Source organism: Ascaphus truei, chromosome 21 (genome assembly GCF_040206685.1).
Source record: "Ascaphus truei isolate aAscTru1 chromosome 21, aAscTru1.hap1, whole genome shotgun sequence".
Taxonomy (NCBI): domain Eukaryota; kingdom Metazoa; phylum Chordata; class Amphibia; order Anura; family Ascaphidae; genus Ascaphus; species Ascaphus truei.
Window position 1 is genome coordinate 23,494,929 of NC_134503.1, and position 18,804 is coordinate 23,513,732.

The 18,804-nt window shown below is 50.7% G+C and overlaps 1 protein-coding gene across 9 annotated transcripts in view; it reads right to left on the reverse strand.

The window, feature by feature from the left end:
* Positions 1 to 18,804, reverse strand: part of DENND1A (DENN domain containing 1A) — a 514,179-nt gene that overhangs the window by 320,267 nt on the left and 175,108 nt on the right. For all 9 annotated transcript variants that reach the window (XM_075579369.1, XM_075579373.1, XM_075579371.1 and 6 more), the window contains 3 exons: positions 9,987 to 10,056; positions 9,073 to 9,153; positions 4,178 to 4,231 (listed from right to left, as the gene is read on the reverse strand). In XM_075579369.1, the coding sequence (XP_075435484.1) occupies positions 4,178 to 4,231; positions 9,073 to 9,153; positions 9,987 to 10,056 (205 nt within the window). The remainder of the gene's footprint in view (positions 1 to 4,177; positions 4,232 to 9,072; positions 9,154 to 9,986; positions 10,057 to 18,804) is intronic.

The window sequence follows — 18,804 nt, forward strand, 5'->3', positions numbered from 1 at the left end:
GGAATACTGCGTGTGACCGGAGCTGTGCGCGTACAGAATGGGAATACTGCGTGTGACCGGAGCTGTGCGCGTACAGAATGGGAATACTGCGTGTGACCGGAGCTGTGCGCGTACAGAATGGGAATACTGCGTGTGACCGGAGCTGTGCGTGTACAGAATGGGAATAACGCGTGACCGGAGCTGTGCGCGTACAGAATGGGAATACTGCGTGTGACCAGAGCTGTGCGCGTACAGAATGGGAATACTGCGTGTGACAGTAGCTGTGCGTGTACAGAATGGGAATACTGCGTGTGACAGTAGCTGTGCGTGTACAGAATGGGAATACTGTGTGTGACAGTAGCTGTGCGTGTACAGAATGGAAATACTGCGTGTGACAGTAGCTGTGCGCGTACAGAATGGGAATACCGCGTGTGACAGTAGCTGTGCGCGTACAGAATGGGAATACTGCGTGTGACCGGAGCTGTGCGCGTACAGAATGAGAATACTGCGTGTGACCGGAGCTGTGCATGTACAGAATGGGAATACTGCGTGTGACAGTAGCTGTGCGCGTACAGAATGGGAATACCGCGTGTGACAGTAGCTGTGCGCGTACAGAATGGGAATACTGCGTGTGACCGGAGCTGTGCGCGTACAGAATGAGAATACTGCGTGTGACCGGAGCTGTGCATGTACAGAATGGGAATACTGCGTGTGACAGTAGCTGTGCGCGTACAGAATGGGAATACTGCGTGTGACCGGAGCTGTGCGCGTACAGAATGGGAATACTGCGTGTGACCGGAGCTGTGCGCGTACAGAATGGGAATACTGCGTGTGACAGGAGCTGTGCGCGTACAGAATGGGAATACTGCGTGTGACCGGAGCTGTGCGCGTACTGTATGGGAATACTGCGTGTGACCGGAGCTGTGCGCGTACAGAATGGGAATACTGCGTGTGACCGGAGCTGTGCGTGTACAGAATGGGAATACTGCGTGTGACCGGAGCTGTGCGCGTACAGAATGGGAATACCGCGTGTGACCGGAGCTGTGCGCGTACAGAATGGGAATACTGCGTGTGACAGGAGCTGTGCGTGTACAGAATGGGAATACAGCGTGTGACCGGAGCTGTGCGTGTACAGAATGGGAATACTGCATGTGACAGTAGCTGTGCGCGTACAGAATGGGAATACTGCGTGTGACAGTAGCTGTGCGCGTACAGAATGGGAATACTGCGTGTGACAGTAGCTGTGCGCGTACAGAATGGGAATACTGCGTGTGACCGGAGCTGTGCGTGTACAGAATGGGAATACTGCGTGTGACCGGAGCTGTGCACGTACAGAATGGGAATACTGCGTGTGACCGGAGCTGTGCGCGTACAGAATGGGAATACTGCGTGTGACCGGAGCTGTGCGTGTACAGAATGGGAATACTGCGTGTGACAGTAGCTGTGCGTGTACAGAATGGGAATACTGCGTGTGACCGGAGCTGTGCGCGTACAGAATGGGAATACTGCGTGTGACCGGAGCTGTGCGTGTACAGAATGGGAATACTGCGTGTGACCAGAGCTGTGCGCGTACAGAATGGGAATACCGCGTGACCGGAGCTGTGCGCGTACAGAATGGGAATACCGCGTGTGACCGGAGCTGTGCGCGTACAGAATGGGAATACTGCGTGTGACCGGAGCTGTGCGAGTACAGAATGGGAATACTGCGTGTGACCGGAGCTGTGCGCGTACAGAATGAGAATACTGCGTGTGACCGGAGCTGTGCGCGTACAGAATGGGAATACTGCGTGTGACAGTAGCTGTGCGTGTACAGAATGGGAATACTGCGTGTGACAGTAGCTGTGCGCGTAAATAATGGGAATACTGCGTGTGACAGTAGCTGTGCGCGTACTGTATGGGAATACTGCGTGTGACCGGAGTTGTGCGCGTACAGAATGAGAATACTGCGTGTGACAGTAGCTGTGCGCGTACAGAATGGGAATACTGCGTGTGACCGGAGCTGTGCGCGTACAGAATGGGAATACTGCGTGTGACCGGAGCTGTGTGCGTACAGAATGGGAATACTGCGTGTGACCGGAGCTGTGCGTGTACAGAATGGGAATACTGCGTGTGACCGGAGCTGTGCGCGTACAGAATGGGAATACTGCGTGTGACCGGAGCTGTGCGCGTACAGAATGGGAATACTGCGTGTGACCGGAGCTGTGCGCGTACAGAATGGGAATACTGCGTGTGACCGGAGCTGTGCGCGTACAGAATGGGAATACTGCGTGTGACCGGAGCTGTGCGCGTACAGAATGGGAATACTGCGTGTGACCGGAGCTGTGCGCGTACAGAATGGGAATACTGCGTGTGACCGGAGCTGTGCGTGTACAGAATGGGAATAACGCGTGACCGGAGCTGTGCGCGTACAGAATGGGAATACTGCGTGTGACCAGAGCTGTGCGCGTACAGAATGGGAATACTGCGTGTGACAGTAGCTGTGCGTGTACAGAATGGGAATACTGCGTGTGACAGTAGCTGTGCGTGTACAGAATGGGAATACTGTGTGTGACAGTAGCTGTGCGTGTACAGAATGGAAATACTGCGTGTGACAGTAGCTGTGCGCGTACAGAATGGGAATACCGCGTGTGACAGTAGCTGTGCGCGTACAGAATGGGAATACTGCGTGTGACCGGAGCTGTGCGCGTACAGAATGAGAATACTGCGTGTGACCGGAGCTGTGCATGTACAGAATGGGAATACTGCGTGTGACAGTAGCTGTGCGCGTACAGAATGGGAATACCGCGTGTGACAGTAGCTGTGCGCGTACAGAATGGGAATACTGCGTGTGACCGGAGCTGTGCGCGTACAGAATGAGAATACTGCGTGTGACCGGAGCTGTGCATGTACAGAATGGGAATACTGCGTGTGACAGTAGCTGTGCGCGTACAGAATGGGAATACTGCGTGTGACCGGAGCTGTGCGCGTACAGAATGGGAATACTGCGTGTGACCGGAGCTGTGCGCGTACAGAATGGGAATACTGCGTGTGACAGGAGCTGTGCGCGTACAGAATGGGAATACTGCGTGTGACCGGAGCTGTGCGCGTACTGTATGGGAATACTGCGTGTGACCGGAGCTGTGCGCGTACAGAATGGGAATACTGCGTGTGACCGGAGCTGTGCGTGTACAGAATGGGAATACTGCGTGTGACCGGAGCTGTGCGCGTACAGAATGGGAATACCGCGTGTGACCGGAGCTGTGCGCGTACAGAATGGGAATACTGCGTGTGACAGGAGCTGTGCGTGTACAGAATGGGAATACAGCGTGTGACCGGAGCTGTGCGTGTACAGAATGGGAATACTGCGTGTGACAGTAGCTGTGCGCGTACAGAATGGGAATACTGCGTGTGACAGTAGCTGTGCGCGTACAGAATGGGAATACTGCGTGTGACAGTAGCTGTGCGCGTACAGAATGGGAATACTGCGTGTGACCGGAGCTGTGCGTGTACAGAATGGGAATACTGCGTGTGCCGGAGCTGTGCGCGTACAGAATGGGAATACTGCGTGTGACCGGAGCTGTGCGCGTACAGAATGGGAATACTGCGTGTGACCGGAGCTGTGCGCGTACAGAATGGGAATACTGCGTGTGACCGGAGCTGTGCGCGTACAGAATGGGAATACTGCGTGTGACCGGAGCTGTGCGCGTACAGAATGGGAATACTGCGTGTGACCGGAGCTGTGCATGTACAGAATGGGAATACTGCGTGTGACCGGAGCTGTGCGCGTACAGAATGGGAATACTGCGTGTGACCGGAGCTGTGCGCGTACAGAATGGGAATACTGCGTGTGACCGGAGCTGTGCGCGTACAGAATGGGAATACTGCGTGTGACCGGAGCTGTGCACGTACAGAATGGGAATACTGCGTGTGACCGGAGCTGTGCGCGTACAGAATGGGAATACTACGCGCGCACTATATTACACGCAAGGACAACAATGATAGTGTCCCATGTTCTATTCTTGGTCCTTCTCAGCCTGGAAGCGACTTTATCTAGTCGGGACGCCATGCAGGGGCCGCCCGCTATCTCCGTCCTGGAGATAAACCAGTAACCTTGCGTACTTAACCTTTTCCAATCTCCACATTTTCATAAACAAATACACAAACTATGCAACCAGGCTCCTTGTGCTCTGCGGCGGCGTATTGACGGAGCCATACTCACATTCTCTGGGATACTGGGCAGCTCTCGGAAATCAGGCGCAGTGAAGTAGGAATGCTGGGGGAAAAAGGGGAGAAGGCCACTCGGTGACTAGAAAGGCAGCTGAGCACAAGGGGCAAAGCCCCGACTGAGTTAAGCAGAAGGAACGACATTAACCCGACTGATGAGCGAGCCAAGTGAAAGAACGGCCCTGCTTAGCGAAACCACAAACACTGTTCAAAGAAATCCCACACATGAAAGGAAAAAGAACCGTTTCTTTGCCGAGTTTCCCTATAAAATGTGCGAGGCGCGTCTGTGCGAGGCGCGATGTGAAGCCAAAGGCATGCGCCAGGTCTCTGCTGCTCTCTGACAGGTGAGGTGACATCACCGAGTCACTGGGGTGTCACGGTGAGGAGCCACCAGAACAGGGGCGGGCAACTGCAGTCCTCAAGGGCCACCAACATGTCAGGTTAAAGGTATCCCTGCTTCAGCACAGGTGGTGCAATTCGAAGACAGAGCCACTGATTGAGCTACCTGTGCTGAAGCAGGGCTATCCTTAAACCCTTACCTGTTAGTGGCCCTTGAAGACTGAAGTTGGCCAGTCAACAACTGAGCCACTGATTCTGCATTTTGTGCTGAAGCAGGGAAATCCTGAAAACCTGACCTGTTGGTGGCCCTTGAGGACTGCAGTTGTCCACCCCTGCACTATAGTTAAATGATGTTGGACAGGCCCGGGGAACGACACCCCCTTCAAATCTGTTAGGACATGGTATTCATCTGTTCTCCCCTCCTTATACATTACTAATTAAAAACAAACAATCAATATCATTACAGTTCACATATGTTATATGCACATATATATATACGGTGCTTTGCATTATGTGCAGATATACGGTGCTTTGCATTATGTGCAGATATACGGTGCTTTGCATTATGTGCAGATATACGTGCTTTGCATTATGTGCAGATATATGCGGTGCTTTGCATTATGTGTAGATATACGTGCTTTGCATTATGTGCAGATATACGTGCTTTGCATTATGTGCAGATATACGGTGCTTTGCATTATGTGCAGATATACGTGCTTTGCATTATGTGCAGATATATACGGTGCTTTGCATTATGTGCAGATATATGTGCTTTGCATTATGTGCAGATATACGGTGCTTTCCATTATCTGCAGATATACGTGCTTTGCATTATGTGCAGATATATGGTGCTGTGCATTATGTGCAGATATATACGGTGCTGTGCATTATGTGCAGATATATATACGTGCTTTGCATTATGTGCAGATATACGGTGCTTTGCATTACGTGCAGATATACGATGCTTTGCATTATGTGCAGATATATACGGTGCTTTGCATTATGTGCAGATATACGGTGCTTTGCATTACGTGCAGATATACGATGCTTTGCATTATGTGCAGATATATACGGTGCTTTGCATTATGTGCAGATATATATTGTGCTTTGCATTATCTGCAGATATACGGTGCTTTGCATTATGTGCAGATATACGGTGCTCTGCATTATGTGCAGATATACGTGCTTTGCATTATGTGCAGATATATACAGTGCTTTGCATTATGTGCAGATATACGGTGCTCTGCATTATGTGCAGATATACGTGCTTTGCATTATGTGCAGATATACGTGCTTTGCATTACGTGCAGATATACGTGCTTTGCATTATGTGCAGATATACGGTGCTTTGCATTACGTGCAGATATATGGTGCTTTGCATTATCTGCAGATATACGGTGCTTTGGATTATGTGCAGATATACGTGCTTTGCATTATGTGCAGATATATGGTGCTTTGCATTATGTGCAAATATACGTGCTTTGCATTATCTGCAGATATACGGTGCTTTGCATTATGTGCAGATTTACGTGCTTTGCATTACGTGCAGATAGACGGTGCTTTGCATTATGTGCAGATATACGTGCTTTGCATTACGTGCAGATAGACGGTGCTTTGCATTATGTGCAGATATACGTGCTTTGCATTACGTGCAGATATACGGTGCTTTGCATTATGCGCAGATATACGTGCTTTGCATTACGTGCAGATATACGGTGCTTTGCATTATGCATAGATATACGTGCTTTGCATTATGCGCAGATATACGTGCTTTGCATTATGTGCAGATATACGTGCTTTGCATTATGCGCAGATATACGGTGCTTTGCATTATGTGCAGATATACGTGCTTTGCATTATGTGCAGATATACGTGCTTTGCATTATGTGCAGACATACGTGCTTTGCATTATGTGCATATATACGTACTTTGCATTATGTGCATATATATACGGTGCTTTGCATTATGTGCAGATATACGTGCTTTGCAAATCATCGCTTCTCTGAATAACTTATTTTAAGCCCAAAACAAATCCAAAGCATTTTATCTTTTGGCTTCTCTGAAACATATTGCGGGAGAAAACATGTTATACTTTATTACAGACAGCGCTCAGCAGATCAGATAATCCGGGAGAAACCGTATGGACGGCGTATCCGGCAGCAGATTCTTTCGTAGGTTTGACAGGTAGTAACAGGAGTCAGTAATGACAGCGCATCACAAAGATAAACATCAAAGCACTGGCCCCATGGTACAGAGAAGGAAGAAGGCGGCTCTGGGCCCTCAGTGAGACATGCCGGAAGAGGCTCAAACACAAAACTCCTTCAGCTGTGTCTATCGTTTCCTGCATGACTGCTTGTGACATGGGGGCCAGGAGACACCAACAGCATTCCTTCAAACCACAGGTTGGAGAAGGAGAGGCCAAGGTCTACCTGCGGGGCACAGAGCTGCGGGGCACACAGAGACGGGAGCACACAGAGACGGGGGCACACAGAGACGGGGGCACAGAGAGGCGGGGCAGTCCCGCGGAGCACAGAGAGATGGGGCACAGAGAGGCGGGGCAGTCCCACGGAGCACAGAGAGATGGGGCACAGAGAGACTGGGCAGTCCCACAGAGCACAGAGAGATGGGGCACAGAGAGACGGGGCAGTTCCAGCGGGGCACAGAGAGATGGGGCACACAGAGACGGGGGCACACAGAGGCGGGGCAGTCCCGCGGAGCACAGAGAGATGGGGCACAGAGAGGCGGGGCAGTCCCGCGGAGCACAGAGAGATGGGGCACAGAGAGATGGGGCACAGAGAGACTGGGCAGTCCCACGGAGCACAGAGAGATGGGGCACAGAGAGACGAGGCAGTCCCAGCGGGGCACAGAGAGATGGGGCACAGAGAGACTGGGCAATCCCACGGAGCACAGAGAGATGGGGCACAGCGAGACTGGGCAGTCCCAGCGGGGCACAGAGAGATGGGGCACAGAGAGACGGGTCAGTCCCACGGAGCACAGAGAGATGGGGCACAGAGAGACGGGGCAGTCCCAGCGGGGCACAGAGAGATGGGGCACAGAGAGACGGGCAGTCCCAGCGGGGCACAGAGAGATGGGGCACAGAGAGACTGGGCAGTCCCAGCGGGGCACAGAGAGATGGGGCATAGAGAGACTGGGCAGTCCCAGCGGGGCACAGAGAGATGGGGCACAGAGAGACGGGGCAGTCCCAGCGGGGCACAGAGAGATGGGGCACAGAGAGACGGGGCAGTCCCAGCGGGGCACAGAGAGATGGGGCACAGAGAGACTGGGCAGTCCCAGCGGAGCACAGAGAGATGGGGCACAGCGAGACTGGGCAGTCCCAGCGGGGCACAGAGAGATGGGGCACAGAGAGACTGGGCAGTCCCACCGAGCACAGAGAGATGGGGCACAGAGAGACTGGGCAGTCCCACGGAGCACAGAGAGATGGGGCACAGAGAGATGGGGCACAGAGAGACGGGCAGTCCCAGCGGCGCACAGAGAGATGGGGCACAGAGAGACTGGGCAGTCCCACGGAGCACAGAGAGATGGGGCACAGAGAGACGGGCAGTCCCAGCGGGGCACAGAGAGATGGGGCACAGAGAGACGGGGCAGTCCCAGCGGGGCACAGAGAGATGGGGCAGTCCCAGCGGGGCACAGAGAGATGGGGCAGTCCCAGCGGGGCACAGAGAGACAGGGCAGTCCCGCAAGGAGGATAAGCTGTTTGTAGAACAGAGAGGGGAAACAGACATGTCGCCTGCACGTGAACATCTCCGATACTGTCCAGATGAATGCAGGCTACACACTGCCATGTTACAGCTATCTAAGCACTATACAGCTATCTAAGCACTATACAGCTATCTAAGCACTATACAGCTATCTAAGCACTATACAGCTATCTAAGCACTATACAGCTATCTAAGCACTATACAGGAGCTATACACACAGGTTATTCTCTGGGAGCATTTACCAGTGTCCCACGGCAGCAAAACTCCAAGTGATATTTTTTACATCTCGTTGCGTGTTTTTTTTTAGAAATGTGGTGCGGTTTTGTTGATCTTTGTTTGCAGCCGAGAGACTTTAATATGTCCCTCACTCATACACTTTTAATTTCATCAAAGCAGTAAAGAAAGAGCCGTGACTGGAAGCGTCAGAGAGGCCGATGTGTATTGAGATTGATCAATAATTCTTCTGGCTCCGGCTTCTCCTAGCAACGCACAAACCAGTCGTCCTGCTCTAAGAGTCGGAAGACTTCGCAACAAATCTCAATGCGCTGCAGCCTCTGTCACTGACATTACAACAGCTACTTATGTAAAAGGTTGTAGTTGGCTTTTAAACAAGCCCCTTTAACCCCTGAGCTGCCGAGTCTGCAACAGAAGGCAAAGGGTAATATCTCCCCTCAAACTTCCAGAAAACCAGTATTAAAATATATATCCAAATTTAAAAAAACATACATTCGAGAGGTACGTTATCTGCACAACGGCAAGACGACTAATTCCATGCAACCTAACGGGGAAATGGTCGGTGTAACACCAACACGCAGAAGCCAAAATATCTTACCACGCTCAGGTGAACATCTGTGCCGGGCTCCGGGACGGAGAGTTTGTGCAGCGTGTCCAGGAGCTCACTGCGCTGACTGTCCTACAAAGAGAAGAGGTCGGGAAAGGTGAGTCCTGGTGTCGCTGGCAAACAAACAACAGACAATTATTGTGTATGAGGTTTTAAGGCTGTCCTCACACACGGTTAAAGAGTGAAGGAATATTGTACATTGTAAGAAAGATTATATTATTTAAGGCGATATCCATATCAGGTAAAAACGCAGAGAAATTCCGCCCTTCAGCTGACATGTAGTGGCTGTGTTAGAGTGATTGAGCTGACATGTAGTGGCTGTGTTAGAGTGATTGAGCTGACATGTAGTGGCTGTGTTAGAGTGATTGAGCTGACATGTAGTGGCTGTGTTAGAGTGATTGAGCTGACATGTAGTGGCTGTGTTAGAGTGATTGTGTTTTACAGGGGGGTGTGCAGTGAATATGGGGAAGGCACGAAGGCAGGGACGGCAAACTCCAGGCCTCAAGGGCCACCAACAGGCCAGATATTGGGGATATCCCTGCTTCAGCACAGGTGGCTCAATCAAAGACTAAGCCGCTGATTGAGCCACCTCTGCTGAAGCAGGGATATCTGTAAAACCTGGCCTGTTGGTGGCCCTTGAGGACTGGAGTTGGACGTCCCTGCACTAGGGCGTTATATTTAAACATCCTAATCCTACGCTGACTGTTCGGGATAATATAACAGGTGTTTCTGCTCTGAGCGCCTAAATATTGTCACAAAAAACCTGGCCCTCGTCATCGCCGACTAACCGCAGCAAGGATTGTTCTAGATCCTTTTATATTCTGTAGATGTAGTGCATTGTGTTGCCGATTTGGTAAAAATCCTACATACACCCACAGAAAGGAGAGACGTTACTTCCGTAATACCTGGCCTTTCGAGGAGTAATCCGCCAAGACGTTGAGCAGTTTGTAAAAGACTTCGAACCACGGGAGGTAACTGGAAATAAGAAGACAGAGAGCAGTGCCATCAATCTCGCTGCTGCTAACCATTCCCCTCCTGCACGCTGCGGCGCTGCTCACTGGGCAACCTGCAGCATACTGCCAGCAAGTCCCACGGACAGAGGTGCAAGTCCCACGGACAGAGGTGCAAGTGGAACGGACAGAGGTGCAAGTCCCACGGACAGAGGTGCAAGTGGAACGGACAGAGGTGCAAGTCCCACGGACAGAGGTGCAAGTCCCACGGACAGAGGTGCAAGTGGAACGGACAGAGGTGCAAGTGGAACGGACAGAGGTGCAAGTGGAACGGACAGAGGTAGAAGTGGAACGGACAGAGGAGCAAGTGGAACGGACAGAGGTGCAAGTGGAACAGACAGAGGTGCAAGTGGAACGGACAGAGGTGGAAGTGGAACGGACAGAGGTGGAAGTGGAACGGACAGAGGTGGAAGTGGAACGGACAGAGGTGGAAGTGGAACGGACAGAGGTGGAAGTGGAACGGACAGAGGTGGAAGTGGAACGGGCAGAGGTGGAAGTGGAACGGACAGAGGTGGAAGTGGAACGGACAGAGGTGAAAGTGGAACGGACAGAGGTGCAAGTGGAACGGACAGAGGTAGAAGTGGAACGGACAGAGGTGGAAGTGGAACGGACAGAGGTGGAAGTGGAACGGACAGAGGTGGAAGTGGAACGGACAGAGGTGGAAGTGGAACGGACAGAGGTGGAAGTGGAACGGACAGAGGTGGAAGTGGAACGGACAGAGGTGGAAGTGGAACGGACAGAGGTGGAAGTGGAACGGACAGAGGTGGAAGTGGAACGGACAGAGGTGGAAGTGGAACGGACAGAGGTGGAAGTGGAACGGACAGAGGTGCAAGTGGAACGGACAGAGGTGGAAGTGGAACGGACAGAGGTGGAAGTGGAACGGACAGAGGTGCAAGTGGAAAGGACAGAGGTGGAAGTGGAACGGACAGAGGTGGAAGTGGAACGGACAGAGGTGGAAGGCCCCTGAGGGATAAACCTCTGCCAGATAATTCTACCAAATTTATGAACACTTCCCCTGTGTGTAACTGAGGTGACTCTGTTGGTAAATATTTAACGGCACCAACGCTGTGATCAGCATGGTGACTATAGTGAGACCGCCATCTTTAATACTACCAATCAGTAGTGTCATGATGTCACATAGCATCCCGCTGTCATGGCACGCAGCCATTTTACCACGAGATGCCGGGGGAGACACTGAAGTTTGAGAGAGAGAAAATGCCGGGAGACGCTGCACCATGCCGCCGGTAAGACTTGATAGTGGGTAAAGTGAGGGTGGTGAGAGAGGAAGGTTACAATAAGACAAAAATAAATAAATTGGGGGGTGGGGGGGGTCAACAGTGGCTTTTTCCCCAATTTGTAGAGAAATATATATATATATACACACACACACACACACACACACCGAAATCCTGAAGTTCTCTGATGTGGTGAAATACGGACATAAAACAATTCAATAAAATTAACAGTGGCCGAGAATGTGTCACATGACACCGACTTCCGTGCGTTTGCAATATTTGTTCCTGTGAAATACAATATATTTGGATTGTGAAAAAGTAACGGTGTATTAATCAGGCCATCTCAGACGAATTATCCCCACAGAGACACTAAGGCCGCGCTTAAAGTGCTGGCGACGCGACCGATGACGTCACCCTTCACCACCGGCGAAAGTTGTAATTTGACTTTTAGCAAAGTCGCTGGTGACAAGGCCAGTGATGTCTCTAAAAGGGGCGGGCCGCGCAATTTGATTGGGTTAGAGACAGTCACATGTGGCGACTGTCTCTAAAAAATCAAATTTACCCGGCTTCCAAATTATTAGTCGCTCCCACGCTTACCATAATTTGTTTTGGAGCGACGTCGCGTCGCCGTCGCAAGGCACTATAAGAGCAGCCTTACACAACTCACCTCACAAAAACTCGACTTCTGATTGGCTGTGGAGATCCGAGAGCCAGTCAGGCAGCCAATCAGAGAGCAGTAGTTTTCCTTACACCCCAAATACTCCACTAACGCCAACACCCCAAATACTCCACTAACGCCAACACCCCAAATACTCCACTAACACCAACACCCCAAATACTCCACTGACACCTCAAAATACACCACTAATACCAACACCCCAAATACTCCACTGACACCAACACCCCAAATACTCCACTAAAACCAACACCCAAAAACTCCACTAACAGCAACACCCCAAATTATTCCACTAACACCCCAAATACTCCACTAACACCAACACTCCAAACACTTGGTCAAGTAAACATATAACGGAATATTTCATGTGTCCTACACTCATCCCCAGTTTCATTTTTGGTTTGTAAAAATACACACACACACACACACACACACACACACACACACACACACACACACACACACACACACACACACACACACACACACACACACACACACACACACACACACACACAATATCTACAAGTACTTCACAGTTATTTGCTTGTATTTTCCTGGTGTGTATAAGATGGCAGTGACCTGTCTGTAAGGCAATCTGTGATGTCCTCTCCCTTTCCGTGCGGGGAGAGCAGAAAATTCCCCAGTCATCTCACTATGGCGTCCCGGGCTGTACAGTGCATGTTCTTCTCATGATGAATAAACAGTGACTGCCCAGTATATATCAGCGCTCTCTACGTGATATCTTGCTGGGTTTTTCCATTCGCTTTCCCTTTTAAGAAAGGCAACATACACAAATAAAAACGCAGGCACAGGCCAGGCACCAAGTGGAACATGCGACTTACAGTATGACCTGCATGTTTATCTCATTATTATTCAACCAATCATTTTGTATCTTATATTCAAAAGAAACACTCTACACTGCTTAGACCAGAGGTGGCCAACTCCAGTCCTCAAGGGTCACCAACTGGTCAAGTTTTCAGGCTATCCCAGCTTCAGCACAGGTGGCTCAATCAGTGGCTCAGTCTTCGACTGTGCTGAAGCTGGGATATCCCTAATACCGAAGCTGTTGGTGGCCCATGAGGACTGGAGTTGCCCACGCCTGGCTTAGACTGTAAGGTCTTCAGGGAAAGACCTCCCTAGCCCACTCTACTCTTTCCTAAATCTGTCTCTGCGTCTCCCCTGCTGAAATCCCTCTCCTGGCTTCCGATCAAATCCCGCATCTCACACTCCATTCTTCTCCTCACTTTTAAAGCTTTACACTCTCCTGCCCCTCTTTACATCTCAGCCCTAATATCGTACAATATCCTCCTCTGCTCCTCCTTACATCTCCGCTCTAATTTCTCGCTATACACTGCGTTCTGCTCAAGGATGTCTTCTCTCTACCCCCTTTGTATCTAAAGCCCTCTCCTGCCTTAAACCTCTCTCACTGACTGCCCCACACCTCTGGATTATCCTTCCCCTCAATACCCGACTAGCACCCTCTCTATCATCCTGTAAGACCCACCTAAAAACACACCAGCTTAACGAAGCATACGAATAGTTCCTTGGTTGATACTTTACACCTCATACATAAAGCTTGGCCCCCTGCAGACGCACTTACCAGAACACCCTCCTACTGTCTCTGTATGTTCTTCCTCCCAACCAATCAGAGTGAGATCTTCGGAGCAGGGACTCCTTTTCCTAAATGTTACTTTTATGTCTGAAGCACTTATTCCCATGATCTGTTATTTGTATTATGTGTTATTTATATGATTGTCACGTGTATTACTGCTGTGAAGCGCTATGTACATTAATGGCGCTATACAAAGACATACATACATACAGTGTTTCCATATGTCAGTATGCTGCACTTTTATAGTCAATGTCTATCTCTTTCCGTACAGCAACGAGCACATGTCCGGCGCAACACAAGAAAAAAAGAGCAGACTTGCTTAAGTAACAAAAAAGGATTGCTTGAGAATATTACTGGTGCCCAAAAATAGTGTGTATCCAGACCACCTCTGCCCCCACCACACCGTGCAGGTTCTAATACGACACGCTTTGTAATACAGGGTTCTCCTGCATGTGTATCCCGTCTTCTCGTGGAATTCCCCCGGAGCTGCAGGCCGCCCAGCCGTCCCGCTTACTCACACATGCCAAACACAAAGACGGGATTCTGTGACAGAGCTGGGCAGGTTTTAGAGGTTTTACACGATATGACTCTACCCTGCCAACTGTAACGGAATCAGTGCCCCCATGGTTAGCAACTGTGCAGCTCGCCGTAATAAATGAAGTGAGATTCAATTTACGTGACAGATGAGTGAGCGGCACTAATGTTTGTCTGAAGCCTGCGAGTAATACTGTAAAATGTAAGTAGCTTATCAAAATATACTGATAAGCAACTTAACTTCTCATGTTCTATGACAGCATTATCGCGTCTGTTAATACATCTCAATCAGCCGGAGCTGCCGCCCGTTGCATATTGCAGAATGGAGAACGATTACCAGTTCAAACAACGCTCATGTAGCAGTCACTTGTGTAAACATTCGGGGAGGATTAGGCAGCACGGAGATCCTTTGCTATAAACAAACTTCTCCAGAATGGGAGCGGCTGGAAGAGTAACGTGAAAGCCTCCCCCCCGCGAGGAAGATTAGGACCTCTTAGTAAGCAGACGCAATACTTGACCCTTATCAATAGAAGCTCCTTATACTTTGCTGAAAAGTGATACACAGAGGAATTGTGTTTATCAGGAAAATGACACTTTTTTTGCGCTGAAAAACTTTTTTCAAAAGTATTCCGTGAAATGGAACGGAAAGCAAAGGTTTCTAATGACTCCATTTTGTGGTTCCTAAACATCTTCCGACCCCTTACTGCACTTCTCTGAGGGGTTTTTCTACACTTTGCCTAATCCTTGGTATGAAATCCTCAGCATGCAGAATATTCTCTCTCTATTCTGCATGCCTGAGTTTAACATGTGCAAAATCCCAGCACTCTCTGCATGAAACGCTGAAGTCCAATATTCACACCCGCCAGTTAGAGAAGAAAACATTGGAATAAATAAATACAAAGGCAGATTCCTGCTCATCCTGCAGTTTCTGCAGCAGATTCCTGCTCATCCTGCAGTTTCTGCAGCGGATTCCTGCCCATCCTGGGTCAGACTGCAGTTTCTGCAGCAGATTCCTGTCCATCCTGGGTCAGACTGCAGTTTATGCAGCAGATTCCTGCTCATCCTGGGTCAGACTGCAGTTTCTGCAGCAGATTCCTGCCCATCCTGGGTCAGACTGCAGTTTCTGCAGCAGATTCCTGCCCATCCTGGGTCAGACTGCAGTTTCTGCAGCAGATTCCTGCTCATCCTGGGTCAGACTGCAGTTTCTGCAGCAGATTCCTGCTCATCCTGGGTCAGACTGCAGTTTCTGCAGCGGATTCCTGCTCATCCTGGGTCAGACTGCAGTTTCTGCAGCGGATTCCTGCTCATCCTGGGTCAAACTGCAGTTTCTGCAGCGGATTCCTGCCCATCCTGGGTCAGACTGCAGTTTCTGCAGCAGATTCCTGGCCATCCTGGGTCAGACTGCAGTTTCTGCAGTAGATTCCTGTCCATCCTGGGTCAGACTGCAGTTTCTGCAGCAGATTCCTGCTCATCCTGGGTCAGACTGCAGTTTCTGCAGCAGATTCCTGCTCATCCTGGGTCAGACTGCAGTTTCTGCAGCAGATTCCTGGCCATCCTGGGTCAGACTGCAGTTTCTGCAGCAGATTCCTGGGTCAGACTGCAGTTTCTGCAGCAGATTCCTGCTCATCCTGGGTCATACTGCAGTTTCTGCAGCGGATTCCTGCTCATCCTGGGTCAGACTGCAGGTTCTGCAGCAGATTCCTGTCCATCCTGGGTCAGACTGCAGTTTCTGCAGCAGATTCCTGCTCATCCTGGGTCAGACTGCAGTTTCTGCAGCAGATTCCTGTCCCTCCTGGGTCAGACTGCAGTTTCTGCAGCAGATTCCTGGCCGTCCTGGGTCAGACTGCAGTTTCTGCAGCAGATTTCTGTCCATCCTGGGTCAGACTGCAGTTTCTGCAGCGGATTCCTGTCCATCCTGGGTCAGACTGCAGTTTCTGCAGCGGATTCCTGCTCATCCTGGGTCAGACTGCAGTTTCTGCAGCGGATTCCTGTCCATCCTGGGTCAGACTGCAGTTTCTGCAGCGGATTCCTGCCCATCCTGGGTCAGACTGCAGTTTCTGCAGCGGATTCCTGCTCATCCTGGGTCAGACTGCAGTTTCTGCAGCAGATTCCTGCCCATCCTGGGTCAGACTGCAGTTTCTGCAGCGGATTCCTGTCCATCCTGGGTCAGACTGCAGTTTCTGCAGCGGATTCCTGCCCATCCTGGGTCAGACTGCAGTTTCTGCAGCGGATTCCTGCTCATCCTGGGTCAGACTGCAGTTTCTGCAGCAGATTCCTGTCCATCCTGGGTCAGACTGCAGTTTCTGCAGCAGATTCCTGTCCATCCTGGGTCAGACTACAGTTTCTGCAGCGGATTCCTGTCCATCCTGGGTCAGACTGCAGTTTCTGCAGCGGATTCCTGCTCATCCTGGGTCAGACTGCAGTTTCTGCAGCAGATTCCTGTCCATCCTGGGTCAGACTACAGTTTCTGCAGCGGATTCCTGCTCATCCTGGGTCAGACTGCAGTTTCTGCAGCAGATTCCTGTCCATCCTGGGTCAGACTGCAGTTTCTGCAGCAGATTCCTGTCCATCCTGGGTCAGACTGCAGTTTCTGCAGCAGATTCCTGTCCATCCTGGGTCAGACTGCCGTTTCTGCAGCAGATTCCTGTCCATCCTGGGTCAGACTGCAGTTTCTGCAGCGGATTCCTGCTCATCCTGGGTCAGACTACAGTTTCTGCAGCGGATTCCTGCTCATCCTGGGTCAGACTGCAGTTTCTGCAGCAGATTCCTGTCCATCCTGGGTCAGACTGCAGTTTCTGCAGCAGATTCCTGTCCATCCTGGGTCAGACTGCAGTTTCTGCAGCAGATTCCTGTCCATCCTGGGTCAGACTGCAGTTTCTGCAGCAGATTCCTGTCCATCCTGGGTCAGACTGCAGTTTCTGCAGCGGATTCCTGCTCATCCTGGGTCAGACTGCAGTTTCTGCAGCGGATTCCTGCTCATCCTGGGTCAGACTGCAGTTTCTGCAGCGGATTCCTGCTCATCCTGGGTCAGACTGCAGTTTCTGCAGCGGATTCCTGCTCATCCTGGGTCAGACTGCAGTTTCTGCAGCAGATTCCTGTCCATCCTGGGTCAGACTGCAGTTTCTGCAGCAGATTCCTGTCCATCCTGGGTCAGACTGCAGTTTCTGCAGCAGATTCCTGTCCATCCTGGGTCAGACTGCAGTTTCTGCAGCAGATTCCTGTCCATTGGGTCAGACTGCAGTTTCTGCAGCAGATTCCTGTCCATCCTGGGTCAGACTGCAGTTTCTGAAACTTCAGGACATTTAATTCTCAGACATTTCTAGCTCTACAAAACCTCAGAGTAATGTGGCAGGAAGCAGCAGGAGGAAGGGGCCCGGATCCTGGGAAAGACAACACAAGAGGGAGGCTCTCATTCAATAAAAGAAAAAAAGCACCAAATATATCTGACACAATTACAATTATTTATTGATAAAGGTGTTGACATGACACTATATTTAGATACGCAGGTCGGTAACAATGAGTTGGTTAATGCTAGGGATCTGGAGGTATCATAAGGTGGCAAATACCACCCCCCCCCCCCTTTCAAAAAAAAGAGGGAACATTTCCTGGCTGCCCAGAGGTTTTAGCTTGTTCCCAGTACTGTGTCCTCTCCGTTCACAAACACCAGAGATCCCCAGCTCCGGGCGTAATAATATTCTCATGTTATCCCCTCCATGGGTGTATGTGAGAGGAGTTTCATTTCAGCTAATGTGTGTTACATTGTATAAAGTACACTGGTACTGCGTGTAAATATCTAAGGAGACGGAGACTGTACAATAAATACGCCATCGTTATCACCGCGCAATGTTTCATGTCGCCGGCATCACCGCGCAATGTTTCATGTCGCCGGCATCACCGCGCAATGTTTCATGTCGCCGGCATCACCGCGCAATGTTTCATGTCGCCGGCATCACCGCGCAATGTTTCATGTCGCCGGCATCACCGCGCAATGTTTCATGTCACCGGTATCGCCGCGCAATGTTTCTTGTCACCGGTATCGCCGCGCAATGTTTCATGTCACCGGCATCACCGCACAATGTTTCATGTCGCCGGCATCTCCGCGCAATGTTTCATGTCGCCAGGCATCTCCGCGCAATGTTTCATGTCACCGGCATCACTGCGCAATGTTTCATGTCGCCAGGCATCTCCGCGCAATGTTTCATGTCGCCGGCATCTCCGCGCAATGTTTCATGTCACCGGCATCACTGCGCAATGTTTCATGTCGCCAGGCATCTCCGCGCAATGTTTCATGTCGCCGGCATCACTGCGCAATGTTTCATGTCACCGGCATCACTGTGCAATGTTTCATGTCACCGGCATCACTGTGCAATGTTTCATGTCACCGGCATCACCGCACAATGTTTCATGTCGCCGGCATCACCGCGCAATGTTTCATGTCACCGGCATCACCGCACAATGTTTCATGTCACCGGCATCACCGCGCAATGTTTCATGTCACCGGCATCACCGCACAATGTTTCATGTCACCGGCATCACCGCGCAATGTTTCATGTCACCGGCATCACTGTGCAATGTTTCATGTCACTGGCATCAGGCGCAATGTTTCATGTCACCGGCATCACTGCGCAATGTTTCATGTCACCAGCATCACCG